The 19,932-nt window shown below is 32.6% G+C and overlaps 1 protein-coding gene across 2 annotated transcripts; it reads left to right on the top strand.

Moving 5' to 3' along the window:
- The first annotated feature begins 734 nt into the window (after positions 1-734).
- Positions 735-16,961, top strand: LOC124352697. Of its 2 annotated transcripts, XM_046802298.1 has the most exons (6): positions 735-1,001; positions 7,630-7,712; positions 8,370-8,536; positions 9,883-10,021; positions 10,538-10,678; positions 16,172-16,961. In XM_046802298.1, exons 3-6 carry the CDS (start codon positions 8,421-8,423, stop codon positions 16,679-16,681), a joined length of 906 nt encoding a protein of 301 aa, XP_046658254.1. In that variant the 5' UTR covers positions 735-1,001; positions 7,630-7,712; positions 8,370-8,420; the 3' UTR covers positions 16,682-16,961. The 2 variants fall into 2 exon arrangements, with proteins under 2 accessions (XP_046658254.1, XP_046658253.1); XM_046802297.1 differs by lacking the exon at positions 7,630-7,712.
- Positions 16,962-19,932: the final 2,971 nt, after the last annotated feature.

The following is a 19,932-nucleotide window of genomic DNA, read 5'->3' as shown; positions in this document are numbered from 1 at the left end:
TAAAAACTAAATTCAATACACCAAAATTCCCGTCTTTCCTTCATTTTTAACCATTTTAACTGCTTGTAGTATGGTGTTACATGCTCATCATATTTTAAATAAAAAATGTAACGTATACAAGAATTTTGGGGCTTTTTGCAATTTATTATTTATTTTTAGAGAGAGAGAGAGAGAGAGAGAGAGGAGAGAGAGAGAGAGAGAGAGAGAGAGAGAGAGAGAGAGAGAGAGAGAGAGAGAGAGAGAGATGATACTTTGATACTTTCTTTATTTACCCTGCCCCGGTTTTGGACCAGAGGTCCACTCTTACACCGGGACAGGCTCAAATTTGCAGGTTCCATCAAGTTGCAGGTGGGGCAAAGCCAGGGTTCACTGGGGCACTTTGAAATATCATTATAGTGCTCATGTGACATTCCCATGCACTGTCTGTGGTACCAGGATGAGCATTCGCCATCGCAGAAAACAGCATCATCATCGTTATTTACCGAGTTGTCGCAAAGAGGCCATTGCAATGTTTCATGAGGCAGTGTGTCAGAGGTTCGTTTTAATAAAGCTGCTACGCTATTTTGTTTGAGGGTCGAAACCGGTTTTCTGTTTTGTTCTTCGTCTTGTTTCCATATTGACCAGACTTTGTTCCTAGCGAGGAAGTTGATTTTCATATAGTAATTGTATACTTTATGTAGACGTTATATAGAAGGCCGTGGATATTTTTTCGGAGGATTTCCTCTATAATAGCAAACTGACAGTGGTCAGTGACAGTTGATTCTGATTTTACTTCTCAGTATACAGTAGGCTATACTGTTATTTTATTTCGCTCAAATTGTCATTTGTGTTTTAGTGAGTTAAGTGTCTCATAATTGACTGTTTATGTCTCTACTTAGCTAGTTATCATAAGAAAAAATTCCTCTGACACGAAAAATCTTGGTTTGAAATAAATAATGCCGTATAGGCTAGTCTAAAAGGATTATGTATAGTAATACAGTTTCAACTTGAAGTAGGCCTAGGTAGGTAATTTCTTGAGTAATATCTAGCCCTATATGATTAAAATTATACTAAATCACTAGACTTGTTGCATAGGTCCATTTGAAGTATAAAAATCACCAGTATTTATTAATTTGAAGGACACCCAATATTTTGAATTAAACATTGTTCAAAACTCTTAATAATGTGTAAACTCCCTCCTTTTCCTATCTTGTTAATCACCCATCTAGAACCTGATTCCTTTCTGGTACCATAATTTATTGATGTTAAATGTCGATTAGGTTCAGTTCAGATTAATTAATAATTTTTCAGGTCTTTAATAATTACTAAAGTTTGTGGTAATAGTGACAGTGTACTAGTCATAAATATTTAAAAGGTGGTTTAATATTGGGTAATTATCATATTAACGGCCGGGGGCGGAAAAATACGAGTTTTGCGTTATAAACTTATTGGAATCGTCATATAGAACAAAAAAGTATAAGGTTTGATGGGGTGGAAATGAAAAATAACGAAGTTCTAGAAAATGAAAAATGAAATAACTTTTCAGTAATATCTCTATGTTCTACATCCACGTCTAGCGTCACGTGACCTTTTGTGGCCAATGATTGAACCTCGTGATGACATCATCGGTTGCGCCGCCATCTTTGCAAACGTAAATGAAAAATAATACAGAAATGAGTAGAATTTTGATCAAAATTAGGTAATAATGTTTTTCTTAATTTCGAGAAAAAAATTAATTACGAGTGCCTCCGGCCATCAGCGCATCAATAAAAGAAAAACATCCCTCGAGATAGTACCTATCAGTAAAATATAAAATTCTAGAGGGACTGATCAAAAATATAAATTGAAATGTAATGCAAAGGCAATTATGTAAAGTTAAAAAACTAAATAAATCATGAAAAACTCAAATATATAGATGGATATTAACAGAGAACACTTACCATTAGTGTGTTGGCGGATATAGCTAAACAGCAGCAATAAAAAAGTGGTCTATCACAACGAAACGACAAAAGTCTCCTGGTTTAAAAACACCACTCGACCGCACGACGAACACATACACTCATTTTTAAAAATTCCATGTTCAATTAAAAAAGAGATAATTTCGTTTCGGTTAAAACGTAAACTCTTTACGTGCCCTACGAAACACTCCGAAACACACAATTCACTAGGGTTGTTTGAACTAGTGGATGGTTGATTCATCATTGTAAACGCGCTCACTCAATCCGACCTACTGAACACGATATCTTGTGTAGAATTGACCCATGCCCCGGAGAAATCAGATAACAGGTACGTTATCAGGCTGCTATCAGTCCCGGCCGCAGATAATATTCAAGTAAACAGATTATCCAGACACAGCACACAAACTGAACATTAAAACATTAGGAACTTAACCACTTATCAATATACCCCCAAAAATCATGTTATTTGTCATTTGCACCCCCTAGTACTATATATATTTTTTGTTCAGGAGGGTGAGCAGAATACGTTGGTAACGTCAAATTCGTGATTTGCCGCCCGGCGTTTAATCTTACTGGTACGTAATATTGTTTTAGTGGGTGTCCCTAAACTGGATATTTACCAAAAATTAAATGATAAAACACACACACACGCATATATATATATATAATGGGCGGTAAATCTTAAGATCAGCGACTACCGCTCCAATTGCCGTAATTTTTTGCATACTAACACAGGTTAACGTAATTTCACCGAAAAAAATAGTCCCGATTATCGCTAACATATAAAAACCAGTTTTTCGGCAGTACAATGTTGGCAATACAAAACACATAAATAACAAGATTTTTGACTATCAAACTAAAATTAACAATGGCCGACCATGGTCGTTTTGATGAGTTGACAGTAGTCACGTGACAAACAGGAAAGTTTCCGATTGGCCGGGCCGATCACGTGACCTATAGGACGGCTTCGATTGACCGCCAGACGTAAACAAACAAACCCACATGGACAAGGAATAATTATTGAAGTTATTGACATGGCGTGCGATGGTTCTTGTCACACGCTAAAAAGACCCTAGCTTTCCTATTCAAAACTCAGACCACGCGATGCTTGCCCACTGCGCAGCGCTTTGCGCTGCTTGCTCTTTTAGAAAAAAAATTAACTCGAGCTTGCAAAGTCCAAGCCCAGATCACGCCATGGCTGCTTACCCACACAAAACTCAGACAGAACTAACGCGGGTTTCATTACAGGCAAAAGATAAGCGGCGCGCGTTTATCACTGATAAGATAAGACAAGTTTATACTAGAAGTAGTACCTGGACTACTGCCCTACAAACTAATAACACCAAAAAAAGTCAGTCAGGTTTTTTTAATGTTATTTTTTCAAATTTTTTTTGCGGGGGGGAGTTAACGGTTACGGCGATAATCGGGACTATTTTTTCTGTGAAATTACGTTAACCTGTGTTAGTATGCAAAAAAATTACGGCGATCGGAGCGGTAGTCGCTGATCTTAAGATTTACCTAATGGGCTCTATATATAATATATATATATATATATATATATATATATGGTATAATTTAATAATCATTGACGTCTGACTTTTGACAGATGTAGCCTACTTGATTAACCCTCGAGCTGGCAGTTGAAATTTCCTCAAGTGGCAGGCCATTTTGAGGTGTTTTGCAGTAGTATTGGTTTTTATTTTTTTTAAATATAATTTGATTATAAACCTATATGTATTATATATCACTGTTTTCACAAGAAAATGTACTTTTTATTCATGGAAATAAAAACCCAAAAATATAAGAAATTTATCACTTTTTTTTACTAAGTTTGTTTTCAAAAAATAAAAAAGGTATGTTAAAGTGGTGGGGGTGCACCTATAAAAGACATATATTGTGTGAAAAAAAATATTTCCAAAATACCCAAAATGTTGAAAATTTTTTATAGGTTTAGAAAATGTATAGTTTACTACACTTTTTTTAATTAAAACAATTAATTATGAAATACTCTAATCTGAAGATAGTACAATACGGCTAAGTTCGTTGCTATGGATACGACTGTGTTACAAAAATTCATCAAAACCTTAATTATTACTCGAAAAATTCATAAAATCCATTAAAAGTAAGCCTATCAAAATAAATAAAGAAGCTTTATATCATGATCATCGCATATGAAAATGATCCTAAAGCTAACTAAAACTATCACAACACTGCACATAGCCTAGAACACAAAATCTCACTAATATATTTTTTCACATATATTTCTTCATAACATGACAAAATAAACTGATAAAACACAATATACGAGAATTTATACGCATAAATAAACACACTTATTACATAAAACACTTATTTCATGTAATAAACTTACGTTTTAGATGGACAAGAATAACGCGACCGGGGTAACAATACAACAACAATGGCCGATTGTTTACAAACAACTCTCGTTTTCAATATGTCATACTTAGTAAATCATGGCATACAAAACAAAACAAAATACATCGATCAAATCAGCAACTATTTCTGATTCCAGTGGTATATGAATCATTGCAGTTTAGTTCGTGTATTGATTATAACAGATGTCAAACGGGCACATGTCAAATCGACTGATTTTCAGGCGACTGCCACTACAGAAACATTAATATCGACTGATAATCAGGCGACTGCCAGTTGTAGGGTTAAGCTATCTCAGGAAGGCGGGTAGGGTACGATAAGCGGACCCGATTTTTTAAATCGAAGAATGTAATCATCGATACCTAGTATTCGCATCTCAAATCCTAGACTATCAATCAATATAAAAGTATCTATAGTCCTCAATAACAATCATGTTTTAAATTTAAATATAAGTTTAATATTTACAGTGATCAGACAAATTAGGCCTATTATAACCAAAAAACTGAAGACGACCATATTTGCTCCTCTCACAGTTACAGTTGTTTCTTTTGCACAAATTTCACATAATGGGTTTTTCGGTCAAGTCCAATATGTTGGAAGTCACAAAAAATATGTCTCATCATCTTTCAAAGCAATGTCGTGTAGTTTTCTGAAATTGACTGCCATTTTTAATAATCAAATGTTACTTATATAAAATTGAAATATTACATTACAAGTATTATTTGAAAGTGTTTACAGCTACTGTATTGATATAGATTATTAAAAGTTAATTGTTCAAAATAATTATTCATTATCGATTGATTATATTGATGGTTATGATTAATAATATAGTTTGCCAATTTCGATATAAAAAAACTAGGTCCACTTATCGTACTCTTCCCCAGGAAGGCTATCCAATCATAGTGTCAGTCCTTAAAATTACTAATAGCAATATTTACCTGAGATATATATATATATATATATATATGTACTATGGAATAATAGAGGTAATAGAAGACAAAAGAACAAATACTGATGGCTGCAATTCAGTATTGAGCCACCAAACAATTTAGTATAATATCTTAATTTTTAGGTTTAGCTGCAGTATATTAAGTAACCACCATGACAATCAAATCGTCGATATTTTGGATCATCTAAACTACCGAACAGTAAAAATTCAAATTTTCAAAACTGAACTATATTGTGTATTTCAAATTGTAGTACAATTCAGCAGTTTTTATATCTAAAAAGTAATAGTTTAATGATTATTACAGACCTATCAGATGTATATTTATTAAATGTAATGAAAGCAGTGAACGTAAATGAAACCAACTATTCCGGCTGTCCTACAGTTGGTACGTGTCTCGTATCGCAGTGAAGGTGTTAACAACATATTCTGTATCTAGAGAGATGTATCATATTTTAACACATTGACTGCTCTAGACAGAGCCTTCGGTACTTTGGGATTATACCGACCACACCCTGGACATGAATCGTTATTTGACATTTTGCTTCTACTGATTACTAGATTAGCGTAGAACAATATTTCGTCAATATAAAACAGGTATAGTAGATCGAGCAAAGTCGAGCGGTCTAGTAGATAATGTGATTGCAGAGTCTCGCCGCACGTTCAGCTGGTGCATCGCTTTGTTGTACTTCCGTGTTTTACCCCTAAATTTCTCCAAACACAAAAATTCAACAAAAACAAACATTACCAAACAAAAACTAGGTAATTCTAAGCAATATATGGGTCAACCTCGATTTTTCTCATATTACAATATAATGTTCCAATAGTCAATTAGAAAAGGAAATGACTAGAATTTCTTGCCGGAAAGCAGTTATAGGGAGCAGGCAGCCGCCAGACGGTCATATATTGCTTAGGTTACCTATTAGTGATCAGGGGCACTGACGATGCCTGCCCGCTGCGCAGCACTTCGCGCTGCTTGCTCTTTTAGAAAAAAAATTAACTCGAGTAGTTCCAAATTTAAAGCCCAGATCACGTCAGTGCCCCTGATCACTAATAGGTAATTCTCGTGGTTGCCTGCTCTCTATAACTGCTTTCCAGCAAGAAATTCTAGTCATTTCCTTTTCTAATTGACTATTGGAACATTATATTGTAATATGAGAAAAATCGACGTTGACCCATATATTGCTTAGAATTACCAAAAACTAAACTCTTTATTGAAAAAAACACTGCTGTGGATGGAGCCTAGTACTATCCTGGCTGCCCTACAGTTGGTACATGTCATGTCGCAGTGAAGGTGTTAACAACGTATTCAGTATCTAGAAGGGTGTATCTTATTTAAACACATTGACTGCTGTAGACAGAGGCTTCTACTATCCCGTCTGTCCTACAGTTAGTACATGTCTCGTATCGCAGTGAAAGTGTTGTCAATATATTCTGTATCTGGAGATGTATCGTAGTTTAACACATTAACTGCTGTGGATGGAACCTAGTACTATCCTGGCTGCCCTACAGTTGGTACATGTCTTATGTCGCATTGAAAGTGTTATCAACATATTCTGTATCTGGAGATGTATCATAGTTTAACACATTGACTGCTGTTGACGAAGCCTACTACTATCCTGGCTGTCCTACAGTTGGTACGTCTCACGTTGCAGTGAATGTGTAATCTTCATGTAACAGCTACTATATTATATTATTATTCCTTCAGATTTCTTTTTCTATATACTACTTTTAAAAAATAAGACACAGATTTAAGTTAACTTGTATATGAATTATACTCACCTGAAACTGAAGCTGATGGCAGAATAACACAGTAACATACTACATTAAATAATACTGATAAAAGTTTTGCATGATAATCATATTTACAAAACATGGTGAAAAAGATTATGTAGTTTTATTTTCAAATTAAAAGACACTGTTTCAACAGTTAGAATATAACATGATTTGTGTTCAAGCTAATCAGTTTAACATCTTATAATGGACATTGACCTCACTTAAACATGTATACTGTAATCAGTATTGATCATAGATTTATCACAACAAAGGGTAGATTAAAGACAAAAATACATATGTAATGCTATTTTAGGTTCTAATTTTGTAACATTCTTTCTAAAACTGAATCTAATTTATTACATCTAAAATGAACAAATATTTCAGAAATTATCTTGGAAGATTTTGTAATAACCATTTAGTTTTATAATGATTCAGTTGAAATTAAAAATGACACACTGTAACTTATACAAAATCTCCCTTACTATATGCATTGCCATAAAATGTATACGTAAATTTTCATGATAATTTTCTTGGTATAAAAACTCTTCTATCACTTCAAAATATATGTTTTTTCAGATAAGGGTTTAATGTCATTTATCAGCCATATGTGTGTCAAAACTTAGATGTTATTACAACCCAAACTACAGCCAATATACAGGGTGAGTCAGAAATATGGTAAAATATTTTAAGACGAGATTGTAGAGCTAAACATAAGGAAAAAAAATGTTATATAAAGGTAGGTCCGGAAACGCTCTATTAGTGAGTAATAGCTGGCAAAAGATTCTGCTTTGTTTTCAGTTCACCTGGTGAAATTAAGTGATTCTGAAATGTGTTGTTCTTACTTTTTAACTCAAATAAGGTGGATTTATAAGGAAAATCGCCTGAAAAATCAAATAAAACCACTCCAGAGGTTGTAGTGTGAACAGTTTTTGAGAAAAAGTATGAAATTTGCCAACTGAATCTGAAGAGTTTAAGTACCACCATCAATGACTAATAGAAGTTTCTATGAATGATTTAACTTTCAGTTGTAAGTAATGTATTGACACTAACTCTGCTCTTCATGAATTTTGAAAATAAAAAGTATTGTCTATTATTAACTTCAATATTATTTAATCTATAAATATGTAAGAATTTGCAGGAGGTTAATCCCTTACACAATCCCCTTGAGTAATGGTTATGCTCCTGATTGAAGATCATGAATATTACTTAGATTTGCTTGATATATAAATTCATTCAATAAATTAAGCGTTGTGTATTTTACAATAAAGTTTTCGCTTTTGTGGTTACCTAAATGGGAATTTTAAAATCTGTTGTAGGTTTTTGACATGAAACAATAACAACCATCCTTCTGTACCTGGTAATTGAAGATGGCAGATATCTCAAGTACTGATATCAGTGACATTATCTTGACTTCATCTTGGACTGTTGGTGATCAAACCAGGAATTTAGAAAATACTTTAACTTTTAGTGTTCCGAGCAAAAGGTATGTGAAGTAGTTGGTAAAGATGCCTTGTAAAAGACATGGTTTCCAAACTTTTTTTACGGTCTGAAACTACCATACTTTTACATTGTATCTGCTTTCAAAGTTTAAATATGTGAACAATTGGTTGGAATAATTTGTAATATTATGTTTACACCTAAGATTTTATGGTTAAACATAAGTAAGGGAGACACTGATTCTTTTAGGCCTACATGCAGGAGCTCAGAAAGTAAAAAGCATGCTGCATAATAGAAAGAAGTAGAATTATAATGTGTTAGATAAATCATTGCATGAAAGAAGAACAAATGTTTTAGTCAAATATATAGAGATATGCCGTATGTATCTGTTTACTTTAAATATTCCTTTAAATATTGCATTTCCCATGGGACTGTTTTACTTACTCTAAAAAGTAGTTCTCAATATTAACATTTACACCTTAAACTTTAGTAGTTACATCCTTCCTTATTTGGTCCAGTGATATGAAGTATGCACTGCAACAGGAAACTAAGGATGCATAAAAAAGTTGTTTTTTACATTCAGTGTTGGTGTGAAAAATGTCACTTTCATAACTAGAGTTTATTATATTATTAATAATATTAATATTATTATACCACCCTGGAATCTGCTGTGCCCTTTGCTCACCGGACATTACTGTAAGTACCCGAAGGTTTTGCAATTCCATGTGGTCTGTGAGACGTTGCCATTCAACCAGTAAAACTATGTTGAAGACTATGTACTGTGAATTAACAAATGAGAAAGAATCTAAAGAATGTTTAGGAATAACTATAATTCTTTATGACACTACAGTATAGCCTATTTATGCAATCGTTTAATTTGGGTCTCTAGCAGGCTTAGTTTTTATACTTACGTGGCTGGTATCATGACTATTGGATCTCATCGTCACAGTTAAATATTTAGATATTTTGGCCTCGCTGTGTAGCCATAGTCAGAGTAAAAATATACTCTATTTGATGTCATACATACAATGTATATGAATAGAGTCAAGACAAATAACTATGTTCATTAGGAATATAAAAGGACCAAAATACTTGTGATAACAAAACAGAAGCCTTTAAAATAACTTCTGGCATAGCCACTAATGCACATCTGCTCATAAAGTGGACAGAGGGAGAGGTGTATCATGACCGCCTGAGCTGAAACAATCAGTGATTTCAATACTGCTTCTGTATCACAATCTATCAGCTTTTTGATAATCTAATAACATCTTATTGAATTTGTTTTCCACTTTGATTATTTACAAGATTGGTTAAGAACATGAAAAAAGATGGTGATAACTGAGGTTTTCACATTGTATTTGGAAATAAATGAATATTAAACATTTTTTCCAGTGTCGGCTTGGAAGATGTTGTGCAGGTTAACACATGTATTCACCTGATACAAGACCCTGAATCAGATGACCCATGTACAATAACAGTGAAGTTACCACATACAAGGGATCCTATTTCACAATCAGTTATAGTTTCTGAGGTGAGTGTACAGATGATTGTGTTTGACAATAAAACACAATACTGGATAGGGTAAGTAGGGTCAGTGTCATGGGCTTGTTGGGAGGAGAAATGAAACAAATTTTTATAAAAACATAGTGGTATACATTAAGGGAGTTACAGTCAGACTAGAGCTGGAGCAAGCCTAAAAACATTCAGCAAGGGAGTACATGATGGACAGAATCGTAGTCTAAAGGTCTTGACTCTTGTAACATATTGACATATGATAGATGTTGTAAAATACTAATAATAATACAAGTATATTACTGTAAGCAGACTTAACAAAGTCTATATATAGTATAGTAAAAATATAGTAAAGTTTAGAGTAAATTATTTCTATAGAACATCTAAATCAATCTGCCAAATGGATTTAATTTTATAATGCCCAAATAACGACACAGAATATGAAACAATACATTTTAATAACCTATAGGCCTTATGTAATAAAATTTTAATAGCTTATCAGTAATAATTTTTAACATAACAATTTTTATCACAGGCTAAAATCATAGAGCTTTTTGGCAGCTGTGGCGAGTATCTGTCGACAAGTGTGGGCGAATATGTTGATGATTTCGAGGATTGTTCCGTTTACTTATCCACTTTCAGTGTGAAACCTCCTTCAAGAGAAATTACATATAAGGTTGGTTATTTGTTTTTTAATTTACAACTAATTATTATTAATTTAACTAACGTACTGAAGACAACTAATATTGCAATGTGAAATTTTGAAAAAATTAAGGAAAGTTTTGTTATGATGAATTGTATTGTAGTTAATTTCATACTGCAGATGTACAATAAGTGGAGTTCTAAAAATTTTCAGCTTTTAAGTAGTTGTACAAGTAATTTTCTAATAAATGAAAATGGTGTTTTTTCACATTTTGATGTCTTTTTTCAGATAAACTGGATCACTAATATTCATGAGAATTATTTTCACTGTTATTTATTATCACTGAAAGGTCTGAGAATCTCTTAAAGTATTATATTGAAACAATATTGTAGTAGATCCAAACTTTAGAGTGTTTAGTAGTTATGTTACAGATTCTGTCCACTATTTCTCTTGAGAACTGCAAAGTGTATAAAGCTGAATTTTGGCATTTTCATGAGCTGTAGAATTCTTTAGCTACTTTGTAACAGCAGTCTTCTGTGTGTTTTCATAATCAGTTACGAAAACCCATGAAAAACTGACGTCATTTAAGTATTGTTTTATCACAAGATCTTTGTAAATATTTTGTACTGAAGCTTGAAATATGAAACACATTTTTTTGGGCCAAAAGTACTGTCAAAGAAAAAGTTTGCAATTTAACTGTGGAAATCTGCAATACTTTGAATGATTTAGCACAAACATTTTCATTGTGTTAAAGAAATAGGGCTGTACATGATTAGCTCCAACTTATAGGCATCATTGTTGCAATAACTTTGTAGAAAATCATAATATAACTCATAATGTAATATTTTACTGACTGATAGTTAGCAAAGTCTATTACTCAGGACGGCTTGTAAATTTTATAAGTGAAATCTAAATTTCCATATAAACTATGTAGGCTACTTGATATTTTGTATATTTTTGTAGAGAATAAAACCTCAATTAATCGGAAATAATAGACACATAATATGTTTCAGATAACCAAAATATCCCATCACTATATGACCTTACACTTAAGGTCAATCAATTAAAGTATCTCTTTTTCATTGTGTACAATGTACAGAGTAGTGTCAAATTTATTAACATTTAATAATTAAATAACAATATAATATATAAATGTTTGACCTACAATTTAAAAATATATACTTACTACATATAAGATTTAAAATAAATATCTTTTACCATTGTATTTAAAAAAACTCATTAACAGAATAAATAGGATTGTCAAGTATCTTATGTTTATGTGCTTTTATGAATTTTAAATTATCTTTAAGGTTATGTTAATATGACTAACTTCCAGGAAATAAACGTAGGTACACACAAATTATAACGGGGTGACATTGACATTCTAAGATAGGACTTGGGCTGAGGTGGTAGTGAGGTGGGGAGGGCTGTATTGAGATTGAAGATAGTAAGATATCTATTAATGGTTCAGTTATGTTTGGGCATGCCTCAAGGGGAAGCTTGAACGGTGGTGCTCTTTTTGTGAACATTGGCGTAGTGGTTGAGTCCATTGATGGCATCAGTAATGAATATTTTGAGTCCTGTAAATATAATATTGGGGATGCTCCATGCACAAACTATTTGTCCTTTCTGTAGATTCTCGTAGTACAGTACATATTCTATGGAAATCAGACAAACAGAAGAAGAATGGTGGCTCTTAGTTACAGTAAGGCCCTGATTATCGGAACTTTTATTGTCAAAAAGCTATAGAGGTTAAATGTAAGAAAGGACCAGGCCCTAATTTTGCCTCAACAAAGAAGTGTTTCTTTCTTTCTTTTCTTTTATTTTGTTGCCACTAAGAGTTCTAGCAAAATGCATCTTCTGTCTGTCTATCTGCCTGTGGATATGTTTTCTGCTGGATATCTCAAGAAGAAATTGAGCTATGGACTTGAAATTTTGCATGTAACTTAGTTATAGAAATTCATATGAAATTAATTAAATAATAGTAGGGATTTTCTGTTTGTCTAAAAAGCAATGAAGTTAACTTTCATGCTCTATAATCTATATTGTTAACCACTCAAAACATGTGTTAAAGTTATACAAAAGAGTTTTCACTTGATAAAATGAACTCTAATGCAATATATAAATAAAAATCTGGTGAATAAAAATAAAATAAATGAAAATAGAAGTTATCTCCACAAAAGTTTCTAAAAGAATTCGATAAAATAAAAATGCTTTACTTTTGCCTCTCAACAAATGAATGCACTCTAATACTTCGCCAAAAATTAACGTGAAATATTTCTTCTAAACTTCTAAATTTTAATTTAGAAAAAATATGTTGATTTTCAGAATATTCAAAAACTTTTAATATTTTATATTTACAATTTGAATTCTTATAAACATTTTAAAATTCCTAAAATTTTTTATTCTCATAAAAAGCTTTATATCACTCCAATCTGAAACCAAGAATGTAGACAAATTGTATACTAGGAAATAATTTTTTTATGGGGGAAATATTTAACTTCATATGGCGTTCCCATAATACATCAAAATCTTTTAGAATCACAAAAATAGCTCTTCAAAAGGGAGGAAATGACCTGTAGTAGAAGATAAACAAATTTTAGAAACAAGAATCTCCATCTTTATGTGCTGTGATATATAATTACTATATAATATTTTGGGTTTAGGCCAGGTTACTCAACAGTTCAGGCATTGGAAAACGTGTTTCTCAGATCTTGACAAGCTTTGAGTATCATGAGTATGTGGACTTAACTCTGTGGACCTCAGCAGGGCTTTTGACAGTATCTCTCATGATATTTTATTGAATAATTTACAATATTGTGGCATATGCAATCATAACTTACAGTTCTTCAAAACTTACTTATGCGGTAGACTACATATGGTTAGTGTTCGTGACCAACATGCGTCTTTAAAAGAAGTTCTTGCTGGGTACCACAGGGCTCTGTTCTTGGCCCCCTCTTATTTATTCTGTATATCAATGACTTATCAATCAATTTGTGTAGTAATTCTATATAGTATGTGGACAATACCTCTATAATGGTAAAGGGTAAGTATATAGATAATATTCTTGGTAACACCAAGGGGACAATCAATGCAACTTTTTTGTGGTTTACATCTTTATATTTTTAATTAATGAAAATAAAACTGAAAACATAGTATTCTGTCTAAAAAATATTGTAATGAAGACCATTTTGAAACCAGTAAAGCTTTTAGGAATCACTTTATACAATCTTACATGGTATAAACATACAAATAATTTAATTTCAAAGTTGTTGAGAGTTTTTTCTATTACTCAAACTTAAGAGCTGTGTTAGTATTACCTTAATTAAAATTACATACTTTATCTTTTTTATTCTCATTGTTATTTGCAAATACAGTGCAACCTTGTTAAGTCAGACCCCTTTAAGTCGGATCTCCAAATAACCCGGATCAGTTAAGGAAAATTTAAACTATCTTTTTGTCATCCACCTAGACTGCCAAGCGTTCGGCATATGTTTGTTTATTACTAGACTGTTCCTAGAGCTCAATAATTACTTGTATTTTGACTTGTTGCGAAAAAGATGCTGATAACAGGGAGGATACTGACAAAGAAAACACTAAAAATATTGCAGTTATAAGCCATGCAGAAGTAGCATCTCTTTTGGGTGAGCTATTGTTTTATTTCGAGCAACAAGAAGAGACAACACCGGCCGAAGTTCTCATGTTGAAAAGGATGCGTGACCGCACAGCACGGAAATGGCGTTCACAGCTGGTGCAACTCAAATTAACAAAATTCTGTCAGAAACATTAAACTGTATATAGTGTATTATACTTTACCTGATATGTTTTTTTTTTCGCAATAAATCAATATTGTATTGTTTGTTTATGTTGTTCTTTATTTTTTCAACATTCTCCGTTTAACCCGAATTTTCGTTATGTCAGATCGGCCACGGTCCCGGCTAGTCCGACTTAACGACGTTGCACTGTATATTATGGGGTAATAGTGTAGGTGCAGAAAAAGTTTTCCTTTGTAAAAATAGTGCTATAAAAATTCTGTATTGTTTGGGTTGTAGGTATGGTTGTAAATCATATTTTATTAATAATAATATTATAACTCTTCTGTGTATTTTTATTTTCCAAAACTTAATCTATGTACGAGAGAATTTCTATGATTTTACAAGCTTTAATGACGTACATAATCATTACACAAGACATGCCAATGATTTAATTTTGCCTACATTTGAACATAGAGAGTATTAGATTTACAAACTTAAAATAAATTTCCACATGGCTCACCTTACAAGCATTTTACTTGTAAATGAATTTCTGAATTCAGAGGTAGATTATAATGATTAAGTTATCCAATCATGTACAATGTGTGTGTTTTTATTAATTTTACATTGCATTTTGTACTTGATTGTGATATGTATTGCTTTATGTCTGACTTTGCCCATTTTGTAAAGAAAAAGACAACAAAAATCATTCTGATTCTAGCATCAGCCTAACTTTATTTTATTTGCTGGTGGTTGAGCCATTAGGAGTATAGAGCCTTCTTGATAGTCGTAGCTACAGCTGTTCACATCATCTGCTGCGTCTAGAAGCTAACCTCTGTTCTTGAAGCTTCTAAATGTTTAAGTTGCAGTCTTTTCTTTCCTGTACAATAGGAATGAGGTTATTAGCTAGCTCTCTTGGCTTCCAAATTTGGTGGAATTAACCACCACCTCTTTTATATTATATAGAGTGAGTGTCCATAAAACTAAAAGCTGGCTGCCTAGATCTCTTAACGTCCTGACACTGTAAAAGTGTTTCTAACTGTTCCTAGTCTCCTGAAATGTCCTCATACATCTAAGTTTTATATTTAGGCTCAGTTACGTTTCCAAATTCATTACAATAACAGTAAATCTTCACTTATTTGGCAGCTAATCATGGTTACAATCCACAGATATCTGGTTTAGGGGCCCAGCAAGCTTCTACTGTGCAATATGCTTCAAATAAGAGCCTCAAAACGGAATTATTAATAGTCCAGATTTTTAACGTCCAAATTGACACACTCAGTTGATTCGATTATTTTAAAATTTGGGGTTTTTCATATCTTTGTCATAATTGTCCCCTTTAATTATGATCAAAACTAAGATTGAGTAATATGTGTATTCTGAATTCCAATATTCATGTATTAAACGTTGATCACTTTGGCCCACAGTATTTAGTATTGGGCTGTGCAGCATAGTCAGCTTGTGCAATAACCTTAATTCTTTTTGATAAGTGTTCTTGTCTGACTCCCACTGAAAAGGTCTTAAACATATACTTCATAAAAACATTGAAAGTATCTGGAGGATGAATTGTGCATGGTAATATTAAATTGAAATTACCTCTAACTAATATTACAAAAAGCTGTGATGAAACTAACAAACAGGCGAATATTTTTATCATGATATTTTCCAATTTTAGCTATAACTCAGCTCTCATATAACGAGTCTAATAATTCAGTAAAGCTTGCATTGGGTTTTATGTGGTTTAGTAATTTTGTTGCAATTGTTCTGATTGCAGTTACAGAAAACAAGACATGCTGACAAAATGTGGCTCTACGGGATAAACCTCCAGTTGGTTCCTGTAAATCAATCGCTTCCTGTCTTTTCATCCATTAATTTCCAAAGTGTCAATGAAATGCTTAAAGAAGCAAAAATACCATTATCGGAAAATGCTGAGAAGGCCAAAGCATTTCTTCAAGCTCACAGTGGAACATTGAACAATGCTCAGTCACCTTTCAAAACTAGGCCTCCCAATCCACAAATGCTAATGAAGATGTTTGAAGCTGGATGTTTCAATCCACTTGGTGAAACGGGTAAAAATATGTCAAAATGTTTATCGAACTTGGTTCCATTTTTGTCACGAGAAAGTGCAGAACCCAGTGAAACTGTGCCCGAATGTGATGTTAGTCAAATCTCCAAAGACACATTAAAGTTGAAGGACTATATCAATCTACGTTGTACACAATTAGAAGTTAAGATTGACAGGTTAGAACAGATAATCAGGGAATCGGAAAAAAAAGCAAAATGAAAAACTAGACCTAATTATTTCATTATTGACTAAACAAAGTAGTTAAATAAATCTTTGCTTATTTCACACAAAGACTACACCATTCACCTTTTTCACTTCCCTTTCATTTAAAGACATTAAATATTACTTCTAGTGTTAATAAGACTTTTTCCTGTGAAGTTTTATTATTAGAATATATAATATGTACAGCAATTCATCAGATATGGCAGACTTACCAATGCTTTTAAAGAATATATTTGACTAGTTCATTAAATATAGGTATATAGTACCTTACACTTAACCTGTTGGGCTGTATTTTATTCTTCCTTAATGCACTTTGTTATTGTTTTCTGTCTATGCTGCTAGCAGTAAAAGAATTGTTAAAATTAGCAGGAAAATATTTAATATAAAATTTAAAAACTACGATAATCCAAAAAATATCCCAAAATGGCACCTTTGAGGAGATAGGAGTAAAGTTTGAAAGATTTTCAAATGTAAATGTAGATCGAGCCATACCTCATTTTAAAGGTCTATTCACTGGTTATTTTGAAAAAGTTATAATTTATTTCCTTTATTTTATACAGGGCGATCCTAAATATCAAAGTTGTACGTTTTCACAGTTTTTTACTGATAGCTCATTTCAAAATTTACCAGATCCAAACTTTTACCAAATAAGTACTCTTTCTAAAAATATGTTACAAGTGTCACTTTTCAGCACATTTTTAATTTTTAAATAGTTCAAATTAGCAAGGTACGTCCTATCAATAGCTCACTTAAAAACTGAAACTTTTTGTATTTCAATTTTGGTTTTATGTGGGATGGTTGAAAATGTTCATGAACTTTTGTTGCATTCAGCGTTTTGCAATCCTGTTTTTTCCATAGGTTCTTGGAAAATTATTTTTTTTACTTACTTAACACTTTTTCTCTGAGCTATAATCCGTTGTTTTCCAGAGCTCTACCCTGGAACTGAAGTTTTCTACTGCCCTTAAGACCTTTTCTCTATGTATTGATTGGGCAGCAGCCCTGATTCATTGTATCATGTCCTATCGAATCATGGGCCTTGATGCGTAAACCATGTCTCTTAACCGTTTCCACAAATAGTAATCCATGCATGTTAAATCCAGGAATCTGGGTTGGTAGTTGATTGGTCCACCTCTCCCAGTCCATTTTTGAGGATACTCCTCATCCAGAGTTTGTTGCACCACTTTAGAGAAGTGGGCTGGCACTCCATCGTGCATAAACCACATTTCTTGTATAGTTTGTTCAGGAATATTCAGCAATAAATTAGACAAGTTATCAATGAGGAGATTGTTGTACATATTTCTGTCTAAGTATCGTTCGAAAAAAACATGGGTTAAAAATTTGGTTACCAATAATATTGCACCAAATACTGAGGGTTCAGTACCTTTAGTTGTCTACCTCTTAGATCCATCGTGGATTCTCAACAATATAGAACCTCATGTTGTGATGGTTCACTTTTCTATTGCTAGTTGCATTATAAAACCTTGCGAAAAAAAATTCATCTTCGTGCAAATTATCATGGGCCCACAAACAAAAGTTCATTCTTAGAACGTCATCTCCATGTAGTGAAATCCAGTATGAGTACATTTTATTGTCCTTCAGGATCCTGAGTACTGACCGTTGTCTAATTCCAGCATTGGTACCCACTCTTGTAGATAAGTCACATGGATTGAGCTGAACGACAGCCAAAACATCTGATGCCTTATCATCCCTTATCGGCCCAGTAAGCCGTTTCCCTTTGTTGTGATCCGGTTGTACATTTCCAGTTTCATAGACACAACTAGCAAGTCTTTGAAAAACCTTTCATAAATGATTTTCACGGTTCGAATAAATTTGAGCATCCAAAGAAGCAGCTGTATAATTCAGACAACAGTACACTTCATCATGTACTTCTCAATACTGGCCACAATACTGACTTAACTCAAATATATAAAAAAATTTCTCCCAAACTTGATCACAAAGGTTCAGTAGTTGTTGAGTAAGCTTGTTTATGTCCATGCCTGTACAAAGTAACTAAATGTACAAATACGTGTTTAGAATAATTAAAAACAGGTTAAAACGAATATGGCATTGCTATTTGGTTTGTTATCAAACAAATCCATTTACAGGTCACTAATAGATAAATCGTATTCAACATTTAATTTTTATAAGAATTCACACTTTTAGTATACAGTACCTCTCATTATATGGAAAGTGTTTTAAAAACAAGTGTTAAGACTTTGGGGTCAAAATATGTGGGATGTTTGTTAAAACGAAGCTGGTAGGTTTCTTGATTCAGCCACTATACATTGCGGACAGGTGATATGCCTCACCCTGTATATAAAGTTTTGATACAAAGTTGACTGTCATTCTTGCTCTCCTGCAAAATTGTACTATTTAAAAAAAATAACTAATTTAGTTTTAGTAAAAGTAGGATCTTTTTATTGTTTTGTATTGAAAATCTGTTTTAGCATATTTTGTATATCTTAAAAATAAATGTATTATATACTAGCACTAGTTAGATAGTGACTTTTTGTTTTATTTCTAATACTTACTATTTCCTAAAAATGTACAGTTAAAAGAACATAAACAATGACACTATTCATGTGTTTGTTTCTGTATAGTTTGATTAATATTATTATTACTTTAAAAAATTTAGAGCTAGAATTGGTACATTATTTAAAAACACAGTCCAGCGAACTTTCATCTAGAGTTGTTCTTGCTGACTGCTTCAAAGGGAGTCTTCAGAGTCAAATTCTGACCATCTTATGTTTTAGGACGTTTTTAAGGTAGAAAGTACTTACCTAATTGCACTAATCTAAAATCGACGTGAAAACTAATTGTTTAAAGAATTTACACGCTATACATGTAAACAAATTAAAAATAGTGGTTGAATTAATTAAACATATAGTTGTGCTGTCATAAAACAATATTTACAAAGAACAGTTGATTGCATTTGACAGACTCTTTCAATTAATATTTCACAACTTTAGAGATCAAGATGGGCTTTTTTGCAACTCTCATCTCAGAGACTGTAAGTATGTCCTTGTAAAATTCCAGTACAATCAGTTTAACAGTTTATGCATTAAAACAAAACAAATGAAGGCACTTCTGCATTCATAATATTAATAGGATATTTTATATTAGCTTTACTTTCGACATTTTGTCATTGACTATTATTTATTTTCAATGCAATACAAAAAATACTAATTAACCCTTTGGATCCCAACCACCTTTTGTAATTCACTGCTAAAACACCCAAGACACATTGA

The sequence above is a fragment of the Homalodisca vitripennis genome, chromosome 1 (genome assembly GCF_021130785.1).
Source record: "Homalodisca vitripennis isolate AUS2020 chromosome 1, UT_GWSS_2.1, whole genome shotgun sequence".
Lineage (NCBI taxonomy): Eukaryota > Metazoa > Arthropoda > Insecta > Hemiptera > Cicadellidae > Homalodisca > Homalodisca vitripennis.
Note: the sequence above shows the minus strand (reverse complement) of the source record. Positions and strands in the feature narration are given on the sequence as shown.

Bases quoted from the DNA above. Each gene is read 5' to 3' on its own strand.
- LOC124352697 (XM_046802297.1), top strand. From the start codon at position 8,421: ATGGCAGATATCTCAAGTACTGATATCAGTGACATTATCTTGACTTCA. The intron at 10,022-10,537 runs GTGAGTGTACAG...TTTTTATCACAG, and splicing joins AATCAGTTATAGTTTCTGAG to GCTAAAATCATAGAGCTTTT. The intron at 10,679-16,171 runs GTTGGTTATTTG...TTCTGATTGCAG, and splicing joins CAAGAGAAATTACATATAAG to TTACAGAAAACAAGACATGC.